This window comes from Geospiza fortis, unplaced genomic scaffold (genome assembly GCF_000277835.1).
Source record: "Geospiza fortis unplaced genomic scaffold, GeoFor_1.0 scaffold346, whole genome shotgun sequence".
Lineage (NCBI taxonomy): Eukaryota > Metazoa > Chordata > Aves > Passeriformes > Thraupidae > Geospiza > Geospiza fortis.
Genome location: NW_005054361.1, coordinates 2,063,013 through 2,085,529, shown reverse-complemented (window position 1 = coordinate 2,085,529; position 22,517 = coordinate 2,063,013). Strand labels below are relative to the sequence as shown.

Sequence of the window (22,517 nt, the reverse complement as noted above, 5' to 3'; positions counted from 1 at the left end):
AAGTCCATCCATATGTGTCTTTTGAGGCTTTGGTTGTTGTAATGTCAAGCACAGACTCCTGAACTGACCAGTGCTGAGTGTGCTGAAGGCAGAGTCTCTGCTTACAGGAGAGACTTATCACTTCCATGTCATTTCCAGTGGCCAGACACAGAGTACAAGGCTAGGTGAGCCTTTTATTTGAGCTACTATGACTCAGTATCTTATTTTTATGAACCAGCAATCACTTACTGTGGCCTGCTTCATAACACAGCAAGTGATTCCTGCACTTTGGCACATGCTGCTGTGAGCAATCCTTGTCATGTCCCTTTGGAAAGGCACTGAGATTTGGTTTAAAGGGCCAGGGCAGTAGAGGTTTTAATACTGCCCTCAGTAACCAGCATTAGGTGAACTTGTTACAAGTTTTTGACTTTCTTTTATTCATGAAGTATATGTAGGTTTTCTGTGTAAAACCTACTCTGTTTCCCTCATCCAACTTCTTGACTGCTGATTTCAAAGGTAAAGAAGACAGTGACCAATTTGAGGGTTGCACATACTGCTGTCTTTTGTAAACAAATCTTTGTTTCCTCTCTGCTAACCTTAATTTGTTATTTCCTGTGTGTTGCTCCACGTTGAAATTTAAAAACCCAACTGGAGCAGCAAACTTCTCAATGGTTAGGAGGATGTGGTTTTTTAGGAAATGCCCTCTGTGGTACAGTCCTGGTGGTTGAGTTCTCTGAATAATTAACCAGCTGTAGCCTGCAGTGCACTTACTGGGCCAGGTTCATGTCTGCTGCACAGGAAAGTCTTGATTTCACTGCCAGGGACATGGACAATTGTTCTGTTCCCCTTGTGAGATAGACAGATGATGTTTTCAGTGGGGTAAACAGTTTTCATTCTGGGGTAGGTGCTTTGACTCAAGACAGTCTGCCCTCTGCTGTTACTTGGATTTTGCTGACTGCACAGCAGTGAATTCATTGTGCCCTGCTGTGGCCTTTCCTGTGACACACCTGCATGGCTCAGTGTGCTGTACTTTGACCTGTCTCTGTGTAATCTGTGTGCAGCCCTCTGCTGTGGATAATTGGAGTAAGAAATTTTCTGGAACAGCACTTCTTGAGAGATGGGTGACCTGAAGAATGCCATCAAGAAGAAAATAAATTGGATTTCAACTTAAGGCTTGGGAAGGAAGTGTCACAAAGAGTTAACAATGGTCTGCTTGGATAAATGATTAGGAACTGTTTTTCCTGTGTGAATAACTGCCTTTCATGAGTAGGGGATAGATGCAAAACAATTAGGGAAGTGCCCTCTTGAAATAACATGAGCTTGGCCAAAGTTCCTGTTTAGGACTTCAGGGTGCTGAACTTTCTCAATATATGTGGGGCTTTAAGTCTGATTTTTAAAAAACTGAGCATTGGTAGGATATTCATGTGTTATAATGATTCATCCTGAGGGAAATGAAGGTGAACCTGGAAGTAGGTTTGATTTCATTGAAACTGAAAGAAACTGAAAGCCTTTAATTCAACAATTTATAACGAGCAGTACGTTACAAGCTCTGAAGTATCAGCCCAAAGGAAAAAGCAAATATTGCTATTGGCAGGAAAACAATAGTTCAGGATGTTGAGTTTGAAGCAATTTTACTCCAAAACTAGTAAATAAGAAGTGACAGGTTAAATCTTAATTGTTCCTTGGGGCACCAGGTTGGGGCCACTTTGTGCTGGGAAATGGAAACAAAGGCCTTGAGCTTCATATTGCGTGTGAGTCAGTACAGGGAGAGAGCCCGTGGCAGGGGCTGTGACAGGCAGCATGCCTGTCACAGCTTAGTCTGTATTAGCTGGAGTTCCCCAGCCACTGATGCATAACGTGGCGCTACTGCAGCCAGGGGGAGATGGACGTGCAGCTCCCCAGGAGGGACCGAGGCTTCAAGGATGTCAGTCCTGCAGCAGCTGTCACCCATCCATGGGGGAACATCGGGGTTAAAGGCAGGAATGTTTAACTGCAGCATGGCTCTTTCTCCAGCCCAGCATCTGGCTGAGCAGGGCTGCTCTGGAGTAGTCATGTCCACCAGTGTCCCAGCTCTGACAGAGCTCAGTAGTCAGTCTTCTCTTGGCTACAACTCCCCCTCCTCCATCACTTTACTCCTGTCTGAGCCTCCAGGCAGTTCAGTGAGCCCAGGGAATGCTTTCAAAAAGTGCAAACTGAACATTGATGTTACTCTTCTGCTGACAATTTGCATTTCTAATATTTCTTAAGTTTGATGTGGTTGTGTTGTGCTTTGAAGCCTTCCCAGAGAGCAGCAGCTCTGACCCATGCATAGTGCTGTATTTCAGAGAGGGGTTTGATTGGCTTTTTAAATTTTCTTAATTTTAAAAAATTGTCACATCTGCAGAAGTAAAAAGGTCCAAGAACTGTAAAGCAGCTCCATTCCTGAGTGAAACTAATCACTTGCTGAATGCAGATCTCGAGTGACCTGAGGCTGGATGTTGTAGAGTAGGTCATGGGCACAGTAGGAGAAACACAGGATGGCATTTGAGGGACTAGAATAGTTTACTGGCCTGAGTGTCAGCACAAAACTATGGAAGATCTCTTAAGACAGGTATGAAAAACTAAAAAAGGAGGCTTTGTTATCCAGTGAAAGTCAGTAGCAAGGAAAATCCAAGTGATTATGTGTTCATCCTGAAATGTAGTGTTTGTAAGATTTCAGGAAGCACGTCCTGACTTAGAGAAACTAGACTGCAGCTCAGTAAGTGACTAGTTCATCTTGTGGGGGAAACTTCTCAGAGAGTTCATGGGAAAATGGAAACATGGAAAAATGTTGTTGTAAAATACTTCTTTGTATTATGAATAGAGATTAAGGTCATACATATTAAATTGGTGCTACCTTTTAGAGAAAAGTATTTGCAGAAGCTTTATATTGCCTTCAGACCAAGTAAAACCTCTCAACTTTTTAGAAGAAAAAAAAATTAAAGTAGTAAATCAGACACTAAAGAATTTCCTATCTTTTGAGTAGTGTGTGAGTGATGTCTTTCATGTGATTGTCTTCTGGTCATCACTAATAATGAGGGAGGTGGCTCATGTCCCTGCTTCCCAACACAGCTGGTGTACTTTTTTTCCTGAAGGAAAGGCTAGAATTTTACTATTTGGGTGCTTCAGGTGAGAAGTGTACTGAAAAAAAATTGTAAAGATTTTAATGGGTTTATCCCTTCTCATGGTGCTGCTTGATTAAGACAAAGACATTGTAGCACTAAAAACAGGACGGGCTTTATAATACTTGTTCAAGTTTTAATGTTAAATCAGAAGCATTTTCCTGGCTTTCACACTTTCTAATAAGACAGAATTTTAAAATCACAGTATTTTCCTCTGCCAAAAGCACTTCAAAATGCAACTCAAATCCGTGGCAATATTATATAACATAAATAATGTCCTTAGTGTTTAAAGCTATTTTTCAATAAAGACAGAATGGTCTTTGTTGCACAGAAAGAGCGAAAAATGGCTTCAACCAGTCCTGCTTCTTTAAATTCAGACAAATAATATCCTTTAAGTGTGAATTTTTTATTTCACAGAGAGAACTTGCATACTTTCTGTTAAGGCTAATAAGGGAAGTGTTTCATTCCAACAATTTAATGCTAGCACTGTCATAGACTTTCATTATTCTGGACTCATGGACCGCTTTTGCAGGAAACAGCTTTAAAATATAGGTCAGCATTAAAGGATTTTGAAACGAGGTGAAAATGCTCTTATTCCTCTTTTGAGTGAGTCCTTTATTTTAGTATCTATAAGAGAAGTTCTCTCTTCTCCAAATCCTTTCTCCGTAGGAGGAATCAGTAGGGACATTGTGACTTATTTGAAAGTTAAGAGGCTGAAAAGCTTTAGAGGAGGCATTGTAATCTGTTATAAAACATGTTCAGGACCTAGGCATAGATTTGGAGTGTTGGTAGCTCTCCAGCTCATAGGAGAGAAGCATGAAATGATTAGATTACTCACAAAGTGTTAATCCTGCAGCAATGAGGAAACCCAAAAAAAAAAAATCCTTGTGTTTACACCAGATTAACTAGTACAAAGAGGCAAGCATCTCCTTTCATGGTTGCTTTGAGATATATAATCTCTATCCTTTTGACTCTTCTAAAGTTCACATACAGAAATTTTTATCATTAGAAATAAAAATCCTGTTTTAATTGCAAAGCATTCTCACCTCGTCAAGAAACCAGTGCTGTTAGCTTTCTGCTTTTATACAAGAAGTATTGGTCAAACCCAGAAAAACATGGTGACACAGGGAAAAAGATGAGGAAGCAAGCTTGCAATAAATCACATCTTTTGTTTTCCCAAGCTGCCGGGTCAGCATTTATAACTGGCTACCCTAACTCACAGAGCATTCAAAGATAGGTGACTCTCTCTTTTTTTTTTTTAATTTCATCACTCTGTCTGAATAATAAGAACTGGGTCTGTTTGGCTTCCAAGATGACAAGTTTAGCATTTCGAGCTGGTGCAGCTGAGGTTACTTGGTAAACGTGCTGAGGGAGTTAGTAAGGATCTTCAAAGCCCTAAAACAATGCATTTGAGGACTCCCAGTGCTGTGAGTCCCCTAGTGGTGTTGGTGCTGCAATACTTTTTTGTGGACAGCTTGGAGAACACTGCATTTACTGGGCAGAAGAGCATCCTTTCTGGTCAAGAGCTCCTGCTAAGCCAGTTCCAACCCAGTCATGCTGTTTTATCCTTCGTAATGATTGTGCTATTGACTGAAATCTTACCCTGACACGTTCTGTAGAAACTCAGTGGACAAAAGTGAATGAAATTCAGCAAGTAGAAGACAGTATTCTGATGTAGTTTACATGAGAGCCATTGTTTCCTACCCACAAAGGAGGCAGGTTCTCAAAACGCCAAAGAATTGCAGGTTTGGAAGAGAATTTTCGTCCATTCAGATTCATCACTGCACCAGCAGCGAAGCTTTGGTCAGTGGTTCAGGTTTTAGACAGGCATCATTGCAAATTTCTCGGTGGCAACATTATGGGAATTCAAAAACCCTATATTTCAGAGATAGACCAAGGCATCCTTCCCATTGTTTGTGCTCTGGATACTTGTGTTTCATCAGAGTCATTTCTGCACCACATGTAAGGATGTTTTCCAAAAAAAAAAAAAAAAGGATTTTTGCCTGTGTCACATGTTAGTAATATTTGTAGAATGGTGAATATTGGAACTAATCAGCCTCCTGGGAACCATAGTTAGGCCTGGGATATAACTGTGCAAATAGATATTAAAGGGCTAATATTCTTATATTATCTGTAAACATCTCTCCTGCATCTAATTGCTGAGACAGAATGCAGAAAAAATAGACTTCTGTTCCATTATGAGCTTTTTTCTTTAGTTGTCTTCTGTAGAGCAGCTAATGAAACATTAAGGGTTCACAGTTTGAATACGATAGGCTTCAGTGATTTTTTAATTTTTAATTTCCCACTGCTGGCGTTTGCTACTAAGCACTTTCTGGTGATGACAGACAAGTGGACTATATCATGATGGTCTGCTTTTCATGAAGTGGATGTTCATTTTTATCTTAAAAGTCAGAATTCAGACTGGAAACACGTAGTTGAACCCCCAGGCTCAGTTACTGAGAATCTCCTGAGGTTTGGTGGTGCTGATTAAGAACTACATTTCTAGTCTGTCAGTAGGTGACAAAACAAAAATTGTGCATTGTCTCTTGCCTTGCACTTTACAAAGAAGAGTTCAGAGTCCCTGAAGGAAAATGTAAAGGTGACAATGAGACTGTAATTTTATTTTGTATTTCAACATGGCCCTGGGTTTAAAAAATGGGGTTAAATCATCTATATATGTTGAAGTCTGGAAATGCTGAGAGTCTGGCCCTCCTGGTGGTGACACAATTTCTTTAGGGGTTCATATATTGACACTGAGCACTGACTTTAGCCTTTTGTTCTCCTAAATCTGCTGTTAAGAATAAATCAGCTTTAATTTATCGGTGGAACCCTAGGATCCCCCCCAGTGACACCCTCGGTAGGAAACAGGTCTGCAGTGGGTTACCCTGCGGTCACTTGAGATTGTTTTTGCCTGGGGATGTGGCACAGGTTCTCTCCATGCACTGCTGGAGGAACAGGTGGAGCAAGTTGCCACATGCCACACTGGAAACAATACAGAGCCTGCCAGTATCTCATGGCTTTATAAAGTGTCTGAGCTCTGGGACAAGTCTGTTAAGATGAATTACTATTGTCAGTGATGCTTCCTGTGGAAAGTGAGAAGGCAAACTGGGCTCATTCTGCTCTGAGGTCCTCCATTAGGCTTTGTCTGCTCTATTGTTTTCCCCCGATAAAAGCAGTGATGTATTTTTATGTAAATGGAGGGGTTTTGTGGCACATTGACGGGCTTGTGTTCTTACGTTATCTATAAATCTCTGTAAATGAAGGCTGTTTTTAAGCCCTGTGATGTTTCAAGGCTTGATTGTATTTTATAAGAGGCTGTAGTGTGAGCATTATAATGTAGAAGGGGAGACAACCTCGTCTGATAGTACCAAAACCAAATAAACCCTTGAGTGATGTGAAAAAGATATTTACTTATGGCTTAATCATAAGTAAATGGGTTTTTTCCTTGCTGTAGAATACCAGACACTTGCAAAGTGCATACAATAAAGAAAGTATCCAGAAATTAATAGGTTTGTGATCTGAGGCCTAAAATATTTTTTTCCCACATTTGTTGTAGAATCATTCCAAATACGTAGTTTATTTTTCTGTTTTAGGCTCTTAAGGACCCAGTCTCTGGATTGGTACTATAATAATGTCAAAAGCCGCTTTAAGTGTTTTGGAAGTGCCAAGGTCCTGAAGAACTTGTACAGGAAGCATAGACTGGAAAGTGGACTTTGTCCTGATGCAATAGGTAAGAACAGCTTTGTTGATTTCTTATAAGATTTATTCTTATCTACTTCAACACAGAAGCTGAGACAATGGAAATTCTGAGATTATTTCAAGAGAGTTTTTTAAACACAATTTTCTTGTTTGCAAAATACTTCAGTGGAGAGAAAAAAGGATGAGGTGTCTAGAGAGCTGTTAGAGAATTCAATGTTTAATCTTAATTATGTCACTGATACAGAAGAACTGTCTATAAAGTAAATTGCAGTTTATATTCTAGGTTTTGTCCCCAAATTTTTCACAGTTCTGAGTAGTCAAAGAATGATAAAATAATTTTGCATTCAAAATTTGACCACAGGCACATTTCTGTGATGTTTGAAGCAAAATTAGATTAACATGAGATACATTCAGTATCCATGCTGACCAAAACTGACATTTCCTTACTTAGAGTTTTGCATGCTTAAGGATCTGAAACTGGCCACATTTTATTTTTGTATTGATGTTTGTAAATAGGTAAAAGATACTGATAAAGTATTGGCATCAACCTTTTAAATGATGACACAATTCACTCCTGACTATGCTCTTCTAATGCCCCTTCCCATAAGAAGAGTGATTGGAGTCAGCAAATGGGTTTGAAGAAGTGGAGCTTGGTGTCATACTAGTAAATTCAGCAAGTTTCTTAGAACACAACTAGCTGAATATTTGGCATTTCACTGGATTTATTGAACCAGATAATTTACTCTTGTAATTCTTTCAATATTTGTAAAGAGACTGTTACTTTTCTGTAGTCCTTCCTTTGTCTTTTTATGGTAAGTATAGGATGGTAAGTAGACTATCTAGTCCTGAGTGGAAATTTTAGGTGTTTGTTATGAAAATTGACATAAAAGCTTCTAGGAACAAGCAACCTACTTATTAAATTGTGATTTAATAGTGTTTTTTCCTTTTTGGGTAAAAAATTCACATTTCTTGAGAAGATTCCTTAACAACTGCGAACAAATTTGTGTGAGGACAAGCAAATCTTGTTTCAGTTAGGGCACAAGTGGGACAATGAAAGTAAAAACTGTGGCCAGGGATGCTTCCCAACTTTTTTTAACCATAGTTAAAAAAAGTTGCCTTTTTTTAACCATAGTCTCAGTGAATGGGTGCTTGAATGGAAGTGTGAACGATGCAATGATGAGTTGCAGTGGCATGTGCACTCTCGGTTAGACCTTTCTAAGGAAGGCCTTTGAGTCTAAATGTCATTGCTAACTTTCTTCTGCTATCCCTGTGACTGTTAGGTAAACCTTTTGTTCCCTTTGAAGATAAATACTAGCATAGGTGTCTGTGTTTTGCTTTATTTATACAGCATTGCCCTTTAAAATGTAGAATCTATTTCTACACCAAATGTCATAATAAAGTCAAATTCCCTGTACTTAACTTCTGCCATGTAAGTTTTATGCCTGGTAGCTTCTTTTTTTCTTTTTTACTGTAGTAATAGTTCTTTCTATTCAAAATGAATGAGAAGTCTTTGATATGAAAGCAGTCATGTTTTGTACAAAAGCTGCTGCAGTCATGATTTATCCAACAGCAACAGCTAGGAGGAATTTTCCAGGTATCCCTCATTGTGTGCAGTGCCACCATATCTTGAGTGAATATCTAATCTAATAATGACTTGGTTGTTAATGGGTACTTCTTGCAGTAACATATGATTCTGTCCTGTTTTTAGCAGAAGGAAGTTTGTATGAAGGAAGCTTTGAGAATGAAGGAAGCATTTGTGGCAGTGACTCTACCTTCTACCAACAGACAGAAGGTATGCTGCTAAAATCTCATTTGATTGAAAAGTAGTCCTTACACTTTGAATTACTGGGCAAGTAGCTTAGAGTACTGGGAAGTCTTGTCCACAGGTCCAACAATGTTTTGGCTGAATCATGCAGCAAGACACTAAAAGTCTTTTGTGTACCATGCTGGGACATCTTGCTTCAGCGTTACACTTACTATATGCCTATTCTAGTGTGATTTTCTTAATGTTCAGGTTTTGTTACTTCCCTCCCATTTCCTTTCCTGTGCTCATATATTTTTTTCATTCTCTTTCCTAAATTTTGTTGTTCCTGCTTATAGGAACTTCATGAATTTTCTTTCAGTTATTTCCTCCAAACCATTTTGCTGCAGTCTAAAATAAGCAACATAAAATATATTATGTTTTATTGTATCTAAGATTTACATTTAAGGAGAAACTTAGAGATTGCAACAAATTTCTCTGTCTTTTTTATTTTACTGTGCATATTTATGGATTGAGGAAATAACTTTTTCATGAACAATTTAAGATTTGAATATGTGTCCAGAATATGAGTCTGAATTTTGGAACTCATTATGCAAAATGTACATATATAAAGAACATGGTGGTTTTATCTTGTTCCTCATCTAGGACACAGCATGATGGATACCCTTGCTGTGGCCTTACGTGTTGCAGAGGAAGCAGTGGAAGAAGCTATTTCTAAGGCAGAGACCTACAGTGACAGCCTGGTAACACTTTCAAAAAACGTATTAATTTAAATAGGACAATCATGTTTCTTTTAATTTGGGTAGGGTATAAACGAAAACATGATGAAGTAGTGACTGTCTCATGATATACCTAAGGAGCTGGGCGTGGGTTTTATGAGCTGGTATCCAAGATGCACATTGCATTCCAGAAGGTGACATGCACTTTTAAATGCCTGTCATTTCTTCCCACAGTGCCAATAGGGCATATTACCCATTTCCCAGTCTATACATTTTCTGTAGGAAGGATGTTTTTACGTGATTTTAGCAAATACAGATATCCGTTTTCATGCAGGACAAGCAGAATGAAGCTTGTTACTTGCAGGAGCACAAGGAAGACCTCATAGAAGAACTGGCCACAACCATTGTGCAGAAGGTATGGCATGCTTTTTTCCCTTATGTTTAATGGCCAAAACACAATGTTTTAGAGCTCAAACATTGCTAACAGCAAAAAGAATGACACCAAAGTAGAAAGTAAAGTAAATGAACTACAACAGTGTCGGCTTCATCAGCTATTCTGACAGACATCAGTTTATAAGTAAGATCAATCCAGTGCCTGACCTGATGTCCTACATGTTCAGAGCTGAGGTTTGTGATGCCCTTTCTTGGAAGGGAAAGTCCTTGATGGAATTTTACATCTGTATTTCACTTTCCCACAGGCAGAGAGTTTTCTAATGTCAAGAGGTATGGCTCTGGACCATATACATCATTTCCCAAAAGATATAGTTTGCCAGTGTAAAGAAGTATGACTTCTGACCATACCCTCTACTGAACCTTGCATCTGCAACATATTCAAAGAAAACAACAAAAATCATTAACACAGAATTCTCTTAATGATGCTGTGCAAGAGACACTCAAAAATTACAGAACCCTTGGTGTGTCTGAATTTTCTGGCTTTTTAAGTAATGCTCATTCTTCTCCCTGCAAAGCTCATGGTTGGCAGAATGAAAGTGGAGGGTTAGTGGGAAAAAAATACCCCTTGAGTTTGTCTGGACAGTTCGGAGTAAGGCAAGATGAGCTTGAACATAGCGCTGTTGAGGTCCTGTGATCAGTGAAGTAACCACTCTGCTAAGTTAGTCTCCTTCCATGTGAAGTAAGCTGGGTGCCGCATCTCTGTATAGGCTGTGGCATTTAACAGTGTATGGATCACACACCAGAAAAGGAACATGTTGTTTATAATGCTGTCAAGAAAAGCCAGAAGAGCAGCAGCAGAAGACAGAAAATAATCTGTCTTCTTTTTTAAGGGTGACGTTAGACTATCAAGTAAGTCTGTTTATCAGGTGTTTCATAGTCCAGAGCCTCTCTCAGCCAAGCTTGAATTGCTACTGTTTTTTTCAAGAGCTGCCTAACAAGATCTTTTAAGCCATGGAATAATGTTCTGTAGATATATTTCAGTTGTGGAAACGAAGTGTAGCAGGATATAATCTGTCAGTGTAGGGAGACATGAGCTCTCTCTGTCTTAAGATGGTGTAGATTTTCAAAAATAAAAATAGTGTCCAGAGACCTCAGACCTCTTTGTTCTCACCAGAACGTGTCTGCATGTCATGGGAGCCTTTGAAATTCCCCTCATATCTAGTATTTTATGTTTCTTGGCAAAAAGTCTTGTCTGAGAAAATACTTGACACTTAGATGCTGCTAAAGTGTTACTGTAGCAACAGGTTTCTATGTTTATGTAATTCACCTCTGGTATTCCTACAGGCACTGTTATATATTGCATCGCTGCTTATGTGCTTGCAAGCGCTAGGACTTCAGATGAGAAGTAACTGCTGGAGCTGGAGCTAGAGCAGAGGGAAAGTCAAATGCTTTTCCTGGGGAGCTTGCCTTAAGAGGAGGTTCATTTAGATCTTCCCCTTATGGCTTAGACAGTATTTCCCCAGCAGCATTTTTCTGTCCCCTCCCACCCCATTTCTCCCCTACCCTGCAGATTATAAAGAAGCAGAAGAGCAAACCCGAGCAGGCAGAGGCCAACTTGGAATGGCCGCTGTCGCGGAGCAGCGGCCTGGCGTCCGGCGCCGTCTCGGACCAGAGCATGCTGACGTTCCCAGGGAGCCGCAGGGGCTCCTACACCTTGTGGGTGAGTGGCACTGCACAGCTATCCCTGCTTTCTGGGGCACAAAGCCAGAAGATTGCAGTCACAGATAAATATACTTGCTGCCTGGAATGGTACATAGAGACTTGCAGAGAGCAAGCATTAATTCTGTGTCTGGACAAGCTGTCACTCAGTTGCATGCTCTCCTAACATCCCATGGGCCATGGAGATACATCACAGACATTGTGTTGTTTGGGTAACTGTGCTGGGGAGGACTGAGTTTGTGATATGAGCAGTCTCACTGCTTGATTTGAATGCTAACAGGACTCGATGCCTCAGCATTTATTCCTCAATACAGTTTTTCTGCTCACTTAACTTTTATGTAAGTCTTCGCTGACTGTTATGTTTTCTTTTGTATAAAGTTAGGTTTCTGTAATGTTTCTTTTTCTCCTTTGCCATCTTACAGAAAACAGCCACCACCAGCAGCAAAAAAAGGAAACTCAGCTGCAGAGCACCATTTATGTCTTACACTAAAGAGTGTTTCCTCCTTCCACTTATTTCTCAGCACAATGTCTTTATCTCCTGCTATAAAGCTGAACAAAATATAACAAGCTTCATTAGTAACAGTTTTAAGAGAGCAGCAAGTAAAAAGCAGTGAAAATAAGCTGTAGGCTTGGTTTAAGCAGTTTGACAATCAGAGAAGGAAGATGGTGACAGATGAGTTAGTTCCAGTGCATTTTGACACTGGGGTTTAAGCTGCTGCTCCCAAGTGTCCTGCTGCTGTTCCAGTAACCACCTCTCCCCTGCTAAGCAGAACCACCAGAACTGAACGTGGGCTATGTCCTAGTTCCCAGCTAAGTTTGTTCACTTACACTCCCAGTGAGAACAGATTTATGCCAGAATATTGACTGTGGGCCAGAATTGCTGAGATACAGACTTGCATCCTAGTCTTCTAACTATTTAAAAAATGAAGGGGTACTGCCTGTAATGTCCCACTGTTAATAAGTGATCACAAGTTAGGGTGAACACCATTTACGTGCTTTTCTCAGTCCCTCCTAGACAAGTTGTTTGTGGAATATAAAGGCCAGGAGAGAGAGTTAATTTTGTGTCTGACTCAAATGAGTTTTCTTTCTTAAGGACGGGACTCAGAGAAATATGCTGTTCAAACCTTCAGTCATTATACTAGAAGCCTGTTCTGCATTTGGAAAGTTAACTTTGAACTCAACACATTTTGAAATTCTCTTCTAAAGTAACAATTTATTCCTGATTTTTTTGCCAGAGGGAGGCTCATTGGTTTGAGTAATAGTAGACTTTGTGAAAAATACTAGAGAAGCAGAAATGTCACACTAAGGTGCAAACAACTTCAGCACTTCTGTAGCCATCAGTCAGTACTAGAGACCCAGATGTGTACAGTATTTTATAAGGACGCTACCTCTTTGTACGGGATCTTTTGCCACATTTTTTACCATTTGTTCCAGTTGTCTTCCCAGAGTGTTTTAAGGAACGCGAACGAATTTGGCCATCTGCTGTGAGTTTTTTCATCTCTCCCATGAATTTAGTTTCTGCATTTGGCTTTGCTAGGGTTGTGTTATCTTCTTCTTTTCTCCTTTGAAGTGTGTATATGTTTATTTTTGCTTTGCTCTGAATAAAGAGATTTTTATTAGTATGACCAGACACCCTTGTAAGGTAAGTATAGCTCCTGTCATTCCCATAGCTAAGATAGTTGCACTTGTTTTAGGCTGTTAGATAGCACAATTAAAGTCATTGGAAAGTCTACTGAAAGGCAATTTGTGCAGAGTGAATGTAGAGCACTTACAGCCTGCTTGATTCGCATCAACAGTGCTGAAACAACTCAAATTCCTTTTCTGAGCTTGCTTTCCATTCCACTTTGTTTTCATTCAATGACAAATGGGAAGTATGCATCCCTCGGTAGATTTGCAGGACTAAACCACATCACTTTGTCTTCTGTGTATTGTGCAAGAAAGTTAGCTTTTCTGCCAAAAGAATTGGAATTTTTTTTTCTTTCCATAACAAAACTTAGCTTCTACAGAAGCTGGCAGAGAGGCCCTATGCCCATTCCAGGCAAAGCTCCTTATTGCCTCCCTGGAGCTCTTGAGTACAAATCTGTAAGAGCAAATCTTCTTGAATTCCACTACAATAAGTTAAGTTTTCTTAGTTCCTAACTGATGACATTAAGTTGACAAAAAAACTCCAAATTCTTGATTTCTGTATATACATCCTAATATTGATCTGTGTGTGATGACTTAGTTTAGGCAGAGATCTGCCTGTAGTGATAACAACCTTTTAATATTAGTACACACCACAGCTAACAAGGGCTCTGCTGCAACAGATTTATTAGCACAGGTGTTCCTAGTGTAACCTAGGTTTTTGTGGACAGACACAGTAGCCACAACAATCCAAAGGGAAGGAAGAAGAAAAACAAGTTTTCATTTTTCTTCTATCAAAGCTATCCAAGGAGACTATTACTGTGACAGAGTTAGGTATGTTAACCTGTTTCCCAGTAAAGGTTATTTAACTAGAACTTCCTATGTTCAAGTATTTCTTGGCTATACAGGCTAACAAATTAGCAAAGGCAGGATAGATTAAATCAAAGTAAAGAAGAAATATGATTAACAGAAAGACAGGCATGCAGGGGAAAGGGAGGTAAGGATAGCAAATCTTAAGGCAGTCAAAATTTCATCATTTAAAACTGAAAATTTACCTTAGAGGAATTTTTTTTTGTCTTCTGTGCAGAAGATAATATATGTGCTTTTGCTAGCACAATGAAAATAATAATATAAAATACACGACAATTGCATGCTGTAACACTGGTGTTTAGAAACCCATGTTTATTGTTGCATTGCTTTTTATTACCAAAGTCACTTCTTACAGAGTCAGGGGGTGCTGTAATAAACACAGATATCACCTTGTGGTTTCACCTGCCAGAAAATTTTTCTTTTTATCACATCTATTTGTGTACAGCTCATCCATATCAGCCAGAAACTTCCAGTGGTCTCTGGAAGCCCTGCATTACTTCCGTGCTCATCCAAAACCACTTGCTTTGAAAAAGTGATTAAACAAGTTAAAGTTCCTCACTTCCCCCTTCCAAACTATAGTATTGATTGTTTAACTGCAGTGCTGTGGTGTGCTGGTAGCTATAGACATTCTCTTCTTCTTTTTTTTCCATCTTAGATTTCTCTGAGAAACTTCGCCCAGGCTAAAAATAGTGAAACAGGGCTGAATATTTTATTTCCTCATCTCATAAAAAGAGATGGATGGCACCATCTGTTTCTCATTACCAATAAGCAAAGGCTGTACAGTGTTGGGACAGGAGGAGTGCAGAGCAATGGGTGGATGCTTCTCTGTTCTCTCAGTCCAGTTTGCCTGCCATACATCACTGCCAGCCAGAGAGCAAACGACCAGTTGGCAAATTGTATCCCATTTAAACATTGATGGAGTGAAGGCACCCTGGTGTGTTTTAAGTGCTGTATTAGTGGTCTTTATTTTACAGCAAAAAGATTGCATATGTAAACAGAAGCTCATCCATAATTTATAGTATATAAAACAGCTAGGGATATAGGGAAAAGGAGGATTTCATTAAATACACATTATGATGTATCTCAGGGGAAGCAGAAGTATACTGGTTAAGCTAATTTTAAGGTCCACAGTGTACTGCAAGTTGTTCATTTTTTCTTCCTTTTTTTTTCCTCCATTTGATTTGTTTTAAAGAAAAGGAAGGTTCCACAAGCTTGAGGTTTAGCACTGCTTTGGAAATCCCTGGAGGTTTTGTAGGTGCTCTGTACCTTTTAAGATTTGTCTCAAACAAAAGTGCTTGAAGGAAACATTTTTGAGAAGGAATTCTGTTTAGCAGTCATGCAGCATAGTGGGAGAGGGATTTCAGATGTGTGAGGCATAGCACTGTAGGTACCAGCTGACATCAGTTCCTACTTGTCAATGACTGCATCAGAAGCATCATATTTATATCTAATAAATAAATGTGTCATGTCAGAGAGAAGATGGAGCTTTTAACTTTTATACAGGAGCTGGCATCAGAAGGTCACATGGTGTGTATTGCTGGGACCTACTTCCAGTGAGGCAGGTGTTCATTTACCCAGAAGTCCATCAGCTGGATCCCAATGGGTTATTTGCTGTATTGTTTCCTTTGAAAGAAGCCAACTGCAGCACCATCTTCTCTGCACAGAATGGGAAAGAACAGTGAATTTTGAGATGGAAAAGCATTTGGTGTTCTAAAAATAAGGTGTCTTTTTCATTAATATTTATTATTTGAAGATCAAACTTTCTCTAAATACTTTCCAGGTTTCAGATGATACTGGCATCTGCTGACTCCACAGGTGACACTGTGACATTATAATCTCACTAGAAAAACAATCTGGATTTCAGATTAAGAAGGCTCTGTCCATGGTAATCTGGTTGATTTCCCTCCTTCCAATGCTGCAGAAGGATAGGATACAACTAGTCTGTGATTATGACTCAGCAACTAGTGCCAGATTTTATGGCTCAGGTTGCTACATAATCAGTGCAAGGCTAAACACTACAGGATTGTCCCTTTAAAGTTGTTTGTAGCTTCAGTTTGTAATTCTTCTTGAGATGTATCTCTAGCATAAGATTACTGACTTCTGGTTTCACAGTACTATCCATGCACTTGACAAACTTCCAAGACAGTTTTGGATGCCAGGTACATGATCGAGCCTGTGCAGACCTGCATTCAGCTGCATTGTGCTTACTGTCAGCCAACCAAGATAGGTTTTAAGGCGTGAAAGGGAATAGGAGAAAGGACAGAGAAGGGTGGTAATTGTATAATGTAATTTTCCAAATAATTAAGCTCATATGTTGTTCTTTCAGCTTCATTTTGGTTTAAAGATGCTATCATAATACATTCCTGGGTTTCGCAGAATTTTCAGGTCTAACTTAAAACCTGTGATGCTCAGAGCTGGGCTGCCTGACAAACCTTACTTTATTTTTAGATTAAATCAGGGTGTATATTGCCAGAGGAAGAAGTAAATAAACACATAACACTTTAAGGCTTCCTCTGGTGTTTGAGTAGGACATACAGTGATTCTCTCTGATGAGCGAGTGCTGTGCTGAGCACAGCTTTGTAGATGAGGGTCAGAACAGGACATGAAAGGTTGTGCAGGGAACTGAGACACCTAGAGACTGATGAAAAAAGAATAATGTGTTTAGTGAAGAGTATTCACTTGAAAAAGCGGTGTGTTTATGTGTAAGGCTGCAGTTAGACCTGAAACATGGGCACCAACTCACCTCCTCCCCTAACCTCTTATATACAAGCACTCTTCCAGAGAGGTATGCTAGTAGCAAAGCAAAATCCTCCTGTCCTACACCAGAAGCAGGGATCTGGCTTTTGCTGTTCCTGTTTCTCTTCTGCAAGTAAAATGGCAATACTGTCACCACTGGATGCTAACTGAGCTCTTAGTGTCTTCAAACTGGGAAGTGTCTTCCCTGTTTGTTCTTAGTTTCATTTGTTTAGGTTTTTTCAGGACATGGCATACAACATTCAAAGTGTGGGAGGAAGGAAAAAGAATGGGCTCTGGGTGAACATGTGAGGAGCAGTAATGGCTAAATGAATAAGGGTACCTTGTAAAGACATCACATGGATTACAGTTGCATTGGTATATGTAGCCTCTGTTCCGCAAACTTCTATAGACTTGCTCACATAAATTCATTATATCCATCGAACTATGATATTTTATGCTCCTAGCACTTCCCCTAAATTGTTAACCTCAGAAGTACAATGAAAGGGTGTTTATACTCATATTCTGAGATCAATATGAAATATCCATTCTTACTAGCTTACAAATTCCTTGCAAACAAAGCAGTAGCACTTTCACATGTGGGGCCAGCTTTTTTTCCTTTTTTTTTACACTGTAGGTGATGGTGTAGAGCTACTGCCATGCCCACCAGCAGTGGGTTTGTTGAGGAATAACCTCTTGTCTCTCTCCCTTACAGCCCTCCTCTCCATTTGGTTAATCAAGGTCAGCTAATCTGAACTGACCCAAAATAAATGTGCACACAAATGTGGCTCTACATATTACTACACAGCTGTGCATTCATCCTGCTGACAGACCCATTCCTGATAAACTAATCATTATTTTTGTAGTCTTTTTAAAGGAACTGTGCTTTTAAGGGAATCAGATGTCTAAGAGGCCAGTGGAATGATGGAAACAATAAATTGCAGCCAGGAGATGTATGTCTGTCAGTAGTGAACAAAAAACCAGCTTGGGCAGACCCTTGAAGGACATATGTTCTAAGCCTTTTGCAGGAGAGGGACCAGTCATCTTTGCTTTCTCCCAGCCTGCTGTTCAAGGCTTTGCCCCGATGGCTGGGATATCCACAAGGGGTGGTTAGGAGGGAGTTTTCTTTCAATTGAGTGTGAAAATCTGCCTGTTCTTGCCCTTTTTTAGAAGGTTGTTAACAGATCCTTTTCCACATACAAGATTAACTAAGGAACAGATGCTCAAAACCCTTGGTATTTCACTCCCACTGCTAGATGTCTGAACTGCATACATTTGAGCAGAGCAAAAATCACTTCTAGGATAAATAGGCTGTGGCAGAGTGGCATCATTTGCAAGCTCATACTGTCTCCTTCCTGGTGTGGGAGTTTTCTTACCAAAGGATGCATAAGCTGTTAATGCTTAGGGATTGCTACTGTACTTGCTACCTGACCAACTGGTTCTGTCTGTGCATTGATTATATTCACAGAGCACAGCTGAGAAGGGGATTTGCTGCACCACTGGCAGGCATCGCTGCAGAATTTGCAAGGAAGGAGGTGGATCGATAAGGCTGCATTTAAGTCATCTGAGTTTATGTGTCAGTTCTAGGTTGATTCCCTGAATAAACAGGGTAGTCCTCAAAGCCCAACTTAGCAGCTGCCACTTAGGTCAGAGCTTGCCCAGCACAGGATTCTACTGCCCAAATCCAGAGGTACCTCCCTCAGCATGAGTGTTGAGGTCCCTGTGCCTGCAAGGGCTCCTACTGTGGTGACCCTGCAGCTGCCCTGTGGCACCTGGGGTTCCCAGTCCCTCCTGGACCTGGAACAGTCCTTGATCTATTGCAAATAATTGCAGAATAAATTACTGTTTCACTAGTTACACCAGACTGAAGCATAATGTAAGGGTGGAAGCAGGGTGAAATAGGAGGGAAGTGGGGGCAAAACATGCATGATCCAATTCTAAAGTCCCATCAGGTGCTTTTGTGACCTATTTTGAATTACCATTTTGGCTTTTCTTTAGGAGAAAGAGGAATTCTTTTTCATCTTTTGGTGAAAACCCAAACTTTTTCATCTTTTATTGCAAAATCTTCATGTTGTCTCTCTAAACAATATGCATACATATAAGGCAGTTGTTCAAGGTAAAGAATCTATAGATTATCAACATTAGACTCAGTATTCTTTATAATGGTTTATAAAGTTGTTCTTGCTTTTGGTTACTTCTTTTGCTTTTATTTATTCTGTGTTCAGAAGAGTGCGCTCGTAAATTGTTACTGATAGAAAATGGAATATTTGTATTTATTAAGTAATGGAAGATGATAGGATTATTTTTATTCACTCCTTCCTTCTTTAATCTTCACAAACCACTTTGTCTTTTTAAAAAAAAGTTTATTGAAGGCCATCAATGAATAAGATGATTCCTTTTAGTTCTAGTTCAGTGAAAAATGAAGGCTGAGTACTCTCCATCCAGACATTATAAACTATGCAATAGAAATCCATGAAGAGGAATTAAAAAAAAAACCAAAAGGTGTGTCTGTAATTGAAACAAATATGTCACAGGAGGTGCCACTAGGCAGGATTTGGCGGGGAACTCATCTAACTCAAGTGTCTAGAAATGCATGTAAGTACCCCAGCTGTATTTTGTGAGCTGTGCTGCGCTGCCCAGCACTCCAGCATGCAGCTCCTGCCTCTGTGGGATGTGTGCAGAGCACAGCAAATGATCAGATGATCTGCGGGGCTGCAGTGCCATCTGCTGATGCACCAATTTGCTGCAGAAACCAGCAGTGTCCAACTGCAAACTTACAGGGCAGCCTTGTCATTTATAACACACAAATACATCTAAAATAGCACTTGGTGGATGGGTTGGGGTTTTTGTTTGCTGAGGAAGCAGAACTCCTGACCAAGTATCTTTAGCTCCTTTCTTGACATCTCATGTCTTTATAAATCAAAACCAAAGTTCCTACATTGCTGCCTTATTTTGAAAATTGTATCTAGACTCCTGTATTTTTCTTTTTCTGGTCACTTTCGGTTCTTCTGCCCTGAGATCTTGATGCAGTCTAAGCATGTAGGCAGTTGATAAAGCTTGAGGGACATGGTTCCTTCATTTGGTCAGTAAAAATCCCTTGTTCCAAAGCAAACCGATCCAAGAGCCTATCAGGGTAGCCAGCCTTACCTCCAGTACCTCCGTGCATCCATTCACAGGGAAACCACATGGAGCATCAGCCCCCAGGCAGGCTTCTCAAGCCCTGTTCCCTTATTTTCAGTGTTTTGCTTCCTATACAAATGTCCCCAAGGAAAAGACATCCCCTATGGCTCTACAGATGGCTGTTACCTCTGTGAGGAAGAGAGGCACTGATGCAGCACAGTAATGTGTGCTGCTGCTGCCTGCACAGGTCAGTGCAGCTCTGAAGTCAGCCCACAGGGAAGGAGGACATAGCCCATGCTGCAGCTGTAGGGCTGGGGAGTTAGTGGTGCTGGCTGAGTTTAAGTTGATGCAAGTGTGCCAGCCAGGATGAGGGCTTTTGCTGTGTTGCCTCACACCAAATAACTATTTTTCTAGTTTGCTCTTGATTTGCAAAAACAACAAAAGGAGGTCTTGAGGTTGTTTGCATTTCAGATAGAGTCATGACTCGGGCTGCTAATTGATTGGAGATTAACTTGTACACAAACATTTACTTTTGTGCTCTGAAAAATACAGTCAATTTAGACTGGTTTGTTCTCATGCCAGGATGTGCTTCTGTCCTGTTCCTACATCAAGCCTGGCTATTGGCACTCCTTTTTTGGGTCATTATCAGTGCTACCAGTGATTTGAACTGCTCAGGGATGAATGTTTATGCTTTCTTTCCACCCCTGCTTGTCTGAGTAAAACAATTCTATTATCTCTCCCTCCAGCCCTACCTGAAACTAAATTTCAGAACAAGAAATAACCTAATCCTCTACTTTTATGTATTCTTCTTTGGAATTGGAGCTCATTAGAACATTGGTACTCCTTGATAATTTCAATCTTTCCAGATACAAGAACTACAGAGACCTGCAAATGTAGCAGTGAAGAGTGCAAGTTCCAGTGCCTCCCTTTTTCAGGGTCTAAATGTAGGGGTGCAGCCAAGCTATTTTATCATGCCATTACTTTTCTCTCCTTGAGTCTTCTGTGACATTGAACCATCCTCAGTGAGAAGAGGTAGTACATCTAGCAGAGCAGTCTAAGACAGTTTTTATCAAAAATTCACACAAAATGTAAAAAATAATGAGGATGGCCTCAAGCTAAGCTTTGGAGGCACCAAAAGCCTTACCCCTTGCTGTATTTCAACTGGATTTCCTGGGAAAATTTCTTAGCAGTGTTTCCTGCCTAATACCAATTTCCTGCTCCACAGAGACCTTGCAAACTGTGGAGAGCAGCCTCCCTTTGATCTGACTCAAAAGTTTTAGCACACGACTTTAAAAAATCAGCTTTTTGCTGGATAAGCTTGTTTGGTTGAGCTTATTTCAGATTCTCAGCTACTACACAACATGAGACTGTGTCCACTTTCTTTTCTGTGCTTCCTTGTTTTTCAGTTCCTTTCATCCTTCCGACTGTTCATCTTCTTTTTAAATCCTTCAAGCTGTTGTGTCTCTCCTGTCCCTCTGAAGGCTTATCTGCCCTATAGTGTGGATGCACCTGAGCTGGCTTTAAATTGCTCAGGCACTGCTAGCCACAGCTTTGCTGCCAAAGCTTCAGCCTTGGGGCAGGAGTGCCCAGCTCCTTCAGGAGATTTTGAAGCCTCTGCCAAGTTCTGCCTTGTCAGGGTTAAGCTGCTGGCAGGTCTTAGGTGAGTTGAGAGCAAAGAGCAGATGCTGCCATCACTGTGATGACATCACTTTGCTGAGATGTTTATGAAACAGTGAGAAGGCACACAAGGAGCTGCCATTTAAACAAAACAGGAAAGTTGTCAAACATGAAGATGGCTCTCATTATTGGAGTCTCAGTTATCGTTTTACAGACTAAAGTTCTTCCTGGTATTCTTCTTCTTAAAGATCCAGTTCTTTGAGTAATAAAGGAAAATAGATGCTACTGATTGAACTGTAGGGTATTCCTTCTTCTGGGTCTTCAGCATCGCTTATCTCTCATGTTTGCTATATGTACATGGAAGAAGAATGTGCCCTGAGAGAACATTCATGGACAGCCACAGCAGCTTGCTGCTTCCAGTATATAACAACTTTAACACAAAGATTTCAAAAGATGCAGCAGACACCAGAACTAATTTATTGAAAGCATGGCAAGTTTGGTAGTTCTAGCTTTACAATGAATGAAGTGAACCACAGCACAGTTAACACTCAGCAGAGTTCAGGTGGCAAATTTGTGGCAGAATTGTTTATATTGTCCACATACACTGCAGGATGAAATCAAAGTCCATGAGAAAATTCCCTATAGTGAAACAATTTATATACCTGTATGCATTGCATTATTTTATTTTATTTTATTTTATTTTATTACTTTTTCATGGTTGAGAAGGATTCAGATGATCTTGATCAGTGAAAGATCTAGTTTAAGGTTTGGAACAGACTAAATACACACTTGAATATGGAAAAGTGATGCATCTGAAAGATTCCCTATAGCAAAATTACTTCAAACTTGTTGTGAATATTTTATATCACTAAATTTGAAAGGAAATACTCCAATGCATCATATTAGGACCTGTGTCTTTGTGTGGACAAGATTAACAAAGTTGTAGTTATAAAAAATATAAAAAATATCTAGTGCAGTAATTTTGGCTTTGCTTCCTCAATTCAGAAGACAAACTTAGCCCTTATGCATAATTGAGTTTCCTTTTACTGCTGAGCCAAGGATACATGAAGATTTGCAGTTAATTAAATCTTCTGGCATGGTACATGGGTCCCACAGAGGAGCATTTCACATGAGAGGAGGTGC

The 22,517-nt window shown here is 40.0% G+C and overlaps 1 protein-coding gene across 3 annotated transcripts in view; it reads left to right on the top strand.

Moving 5' to 3' along the window:
* The window catches only part of MYRIP (myosin VIIA and Rab interacting protein), a 190,641-nt gene that overhangs the window by 129,484 nt on the left and 38,640 nt on the right, over positions 1–22,517 (top strand). For 2 of the 3 annotated variants that reach the window (XM_031059421.1, XM_014308202.2), the window contains exons 3-7: positions 6,713–6,849; positions 8,527–8,610; positions 9,226–9,323; positions 9,634–9,714; positions 11,263–11,412. In XM_031059421.1, the coding sequence (XP_030915281.1) occupies positions 6,713–6,849; positions 8,527–8,610; positions 9,226–9,323; positions 9,634–9,714; positions 11,263–11,412 (550 nt within the window). The remainder of the gene's footprint in view (positions 1–6,712; positions 6,850–8,526; positions 8,611–9,225; positions 9,324–9,633; positions 9,715–11,262; positions 11,413–22,517) is intronic. The other variant, XM_005423931.2, reaches the window with a different exon arrangement.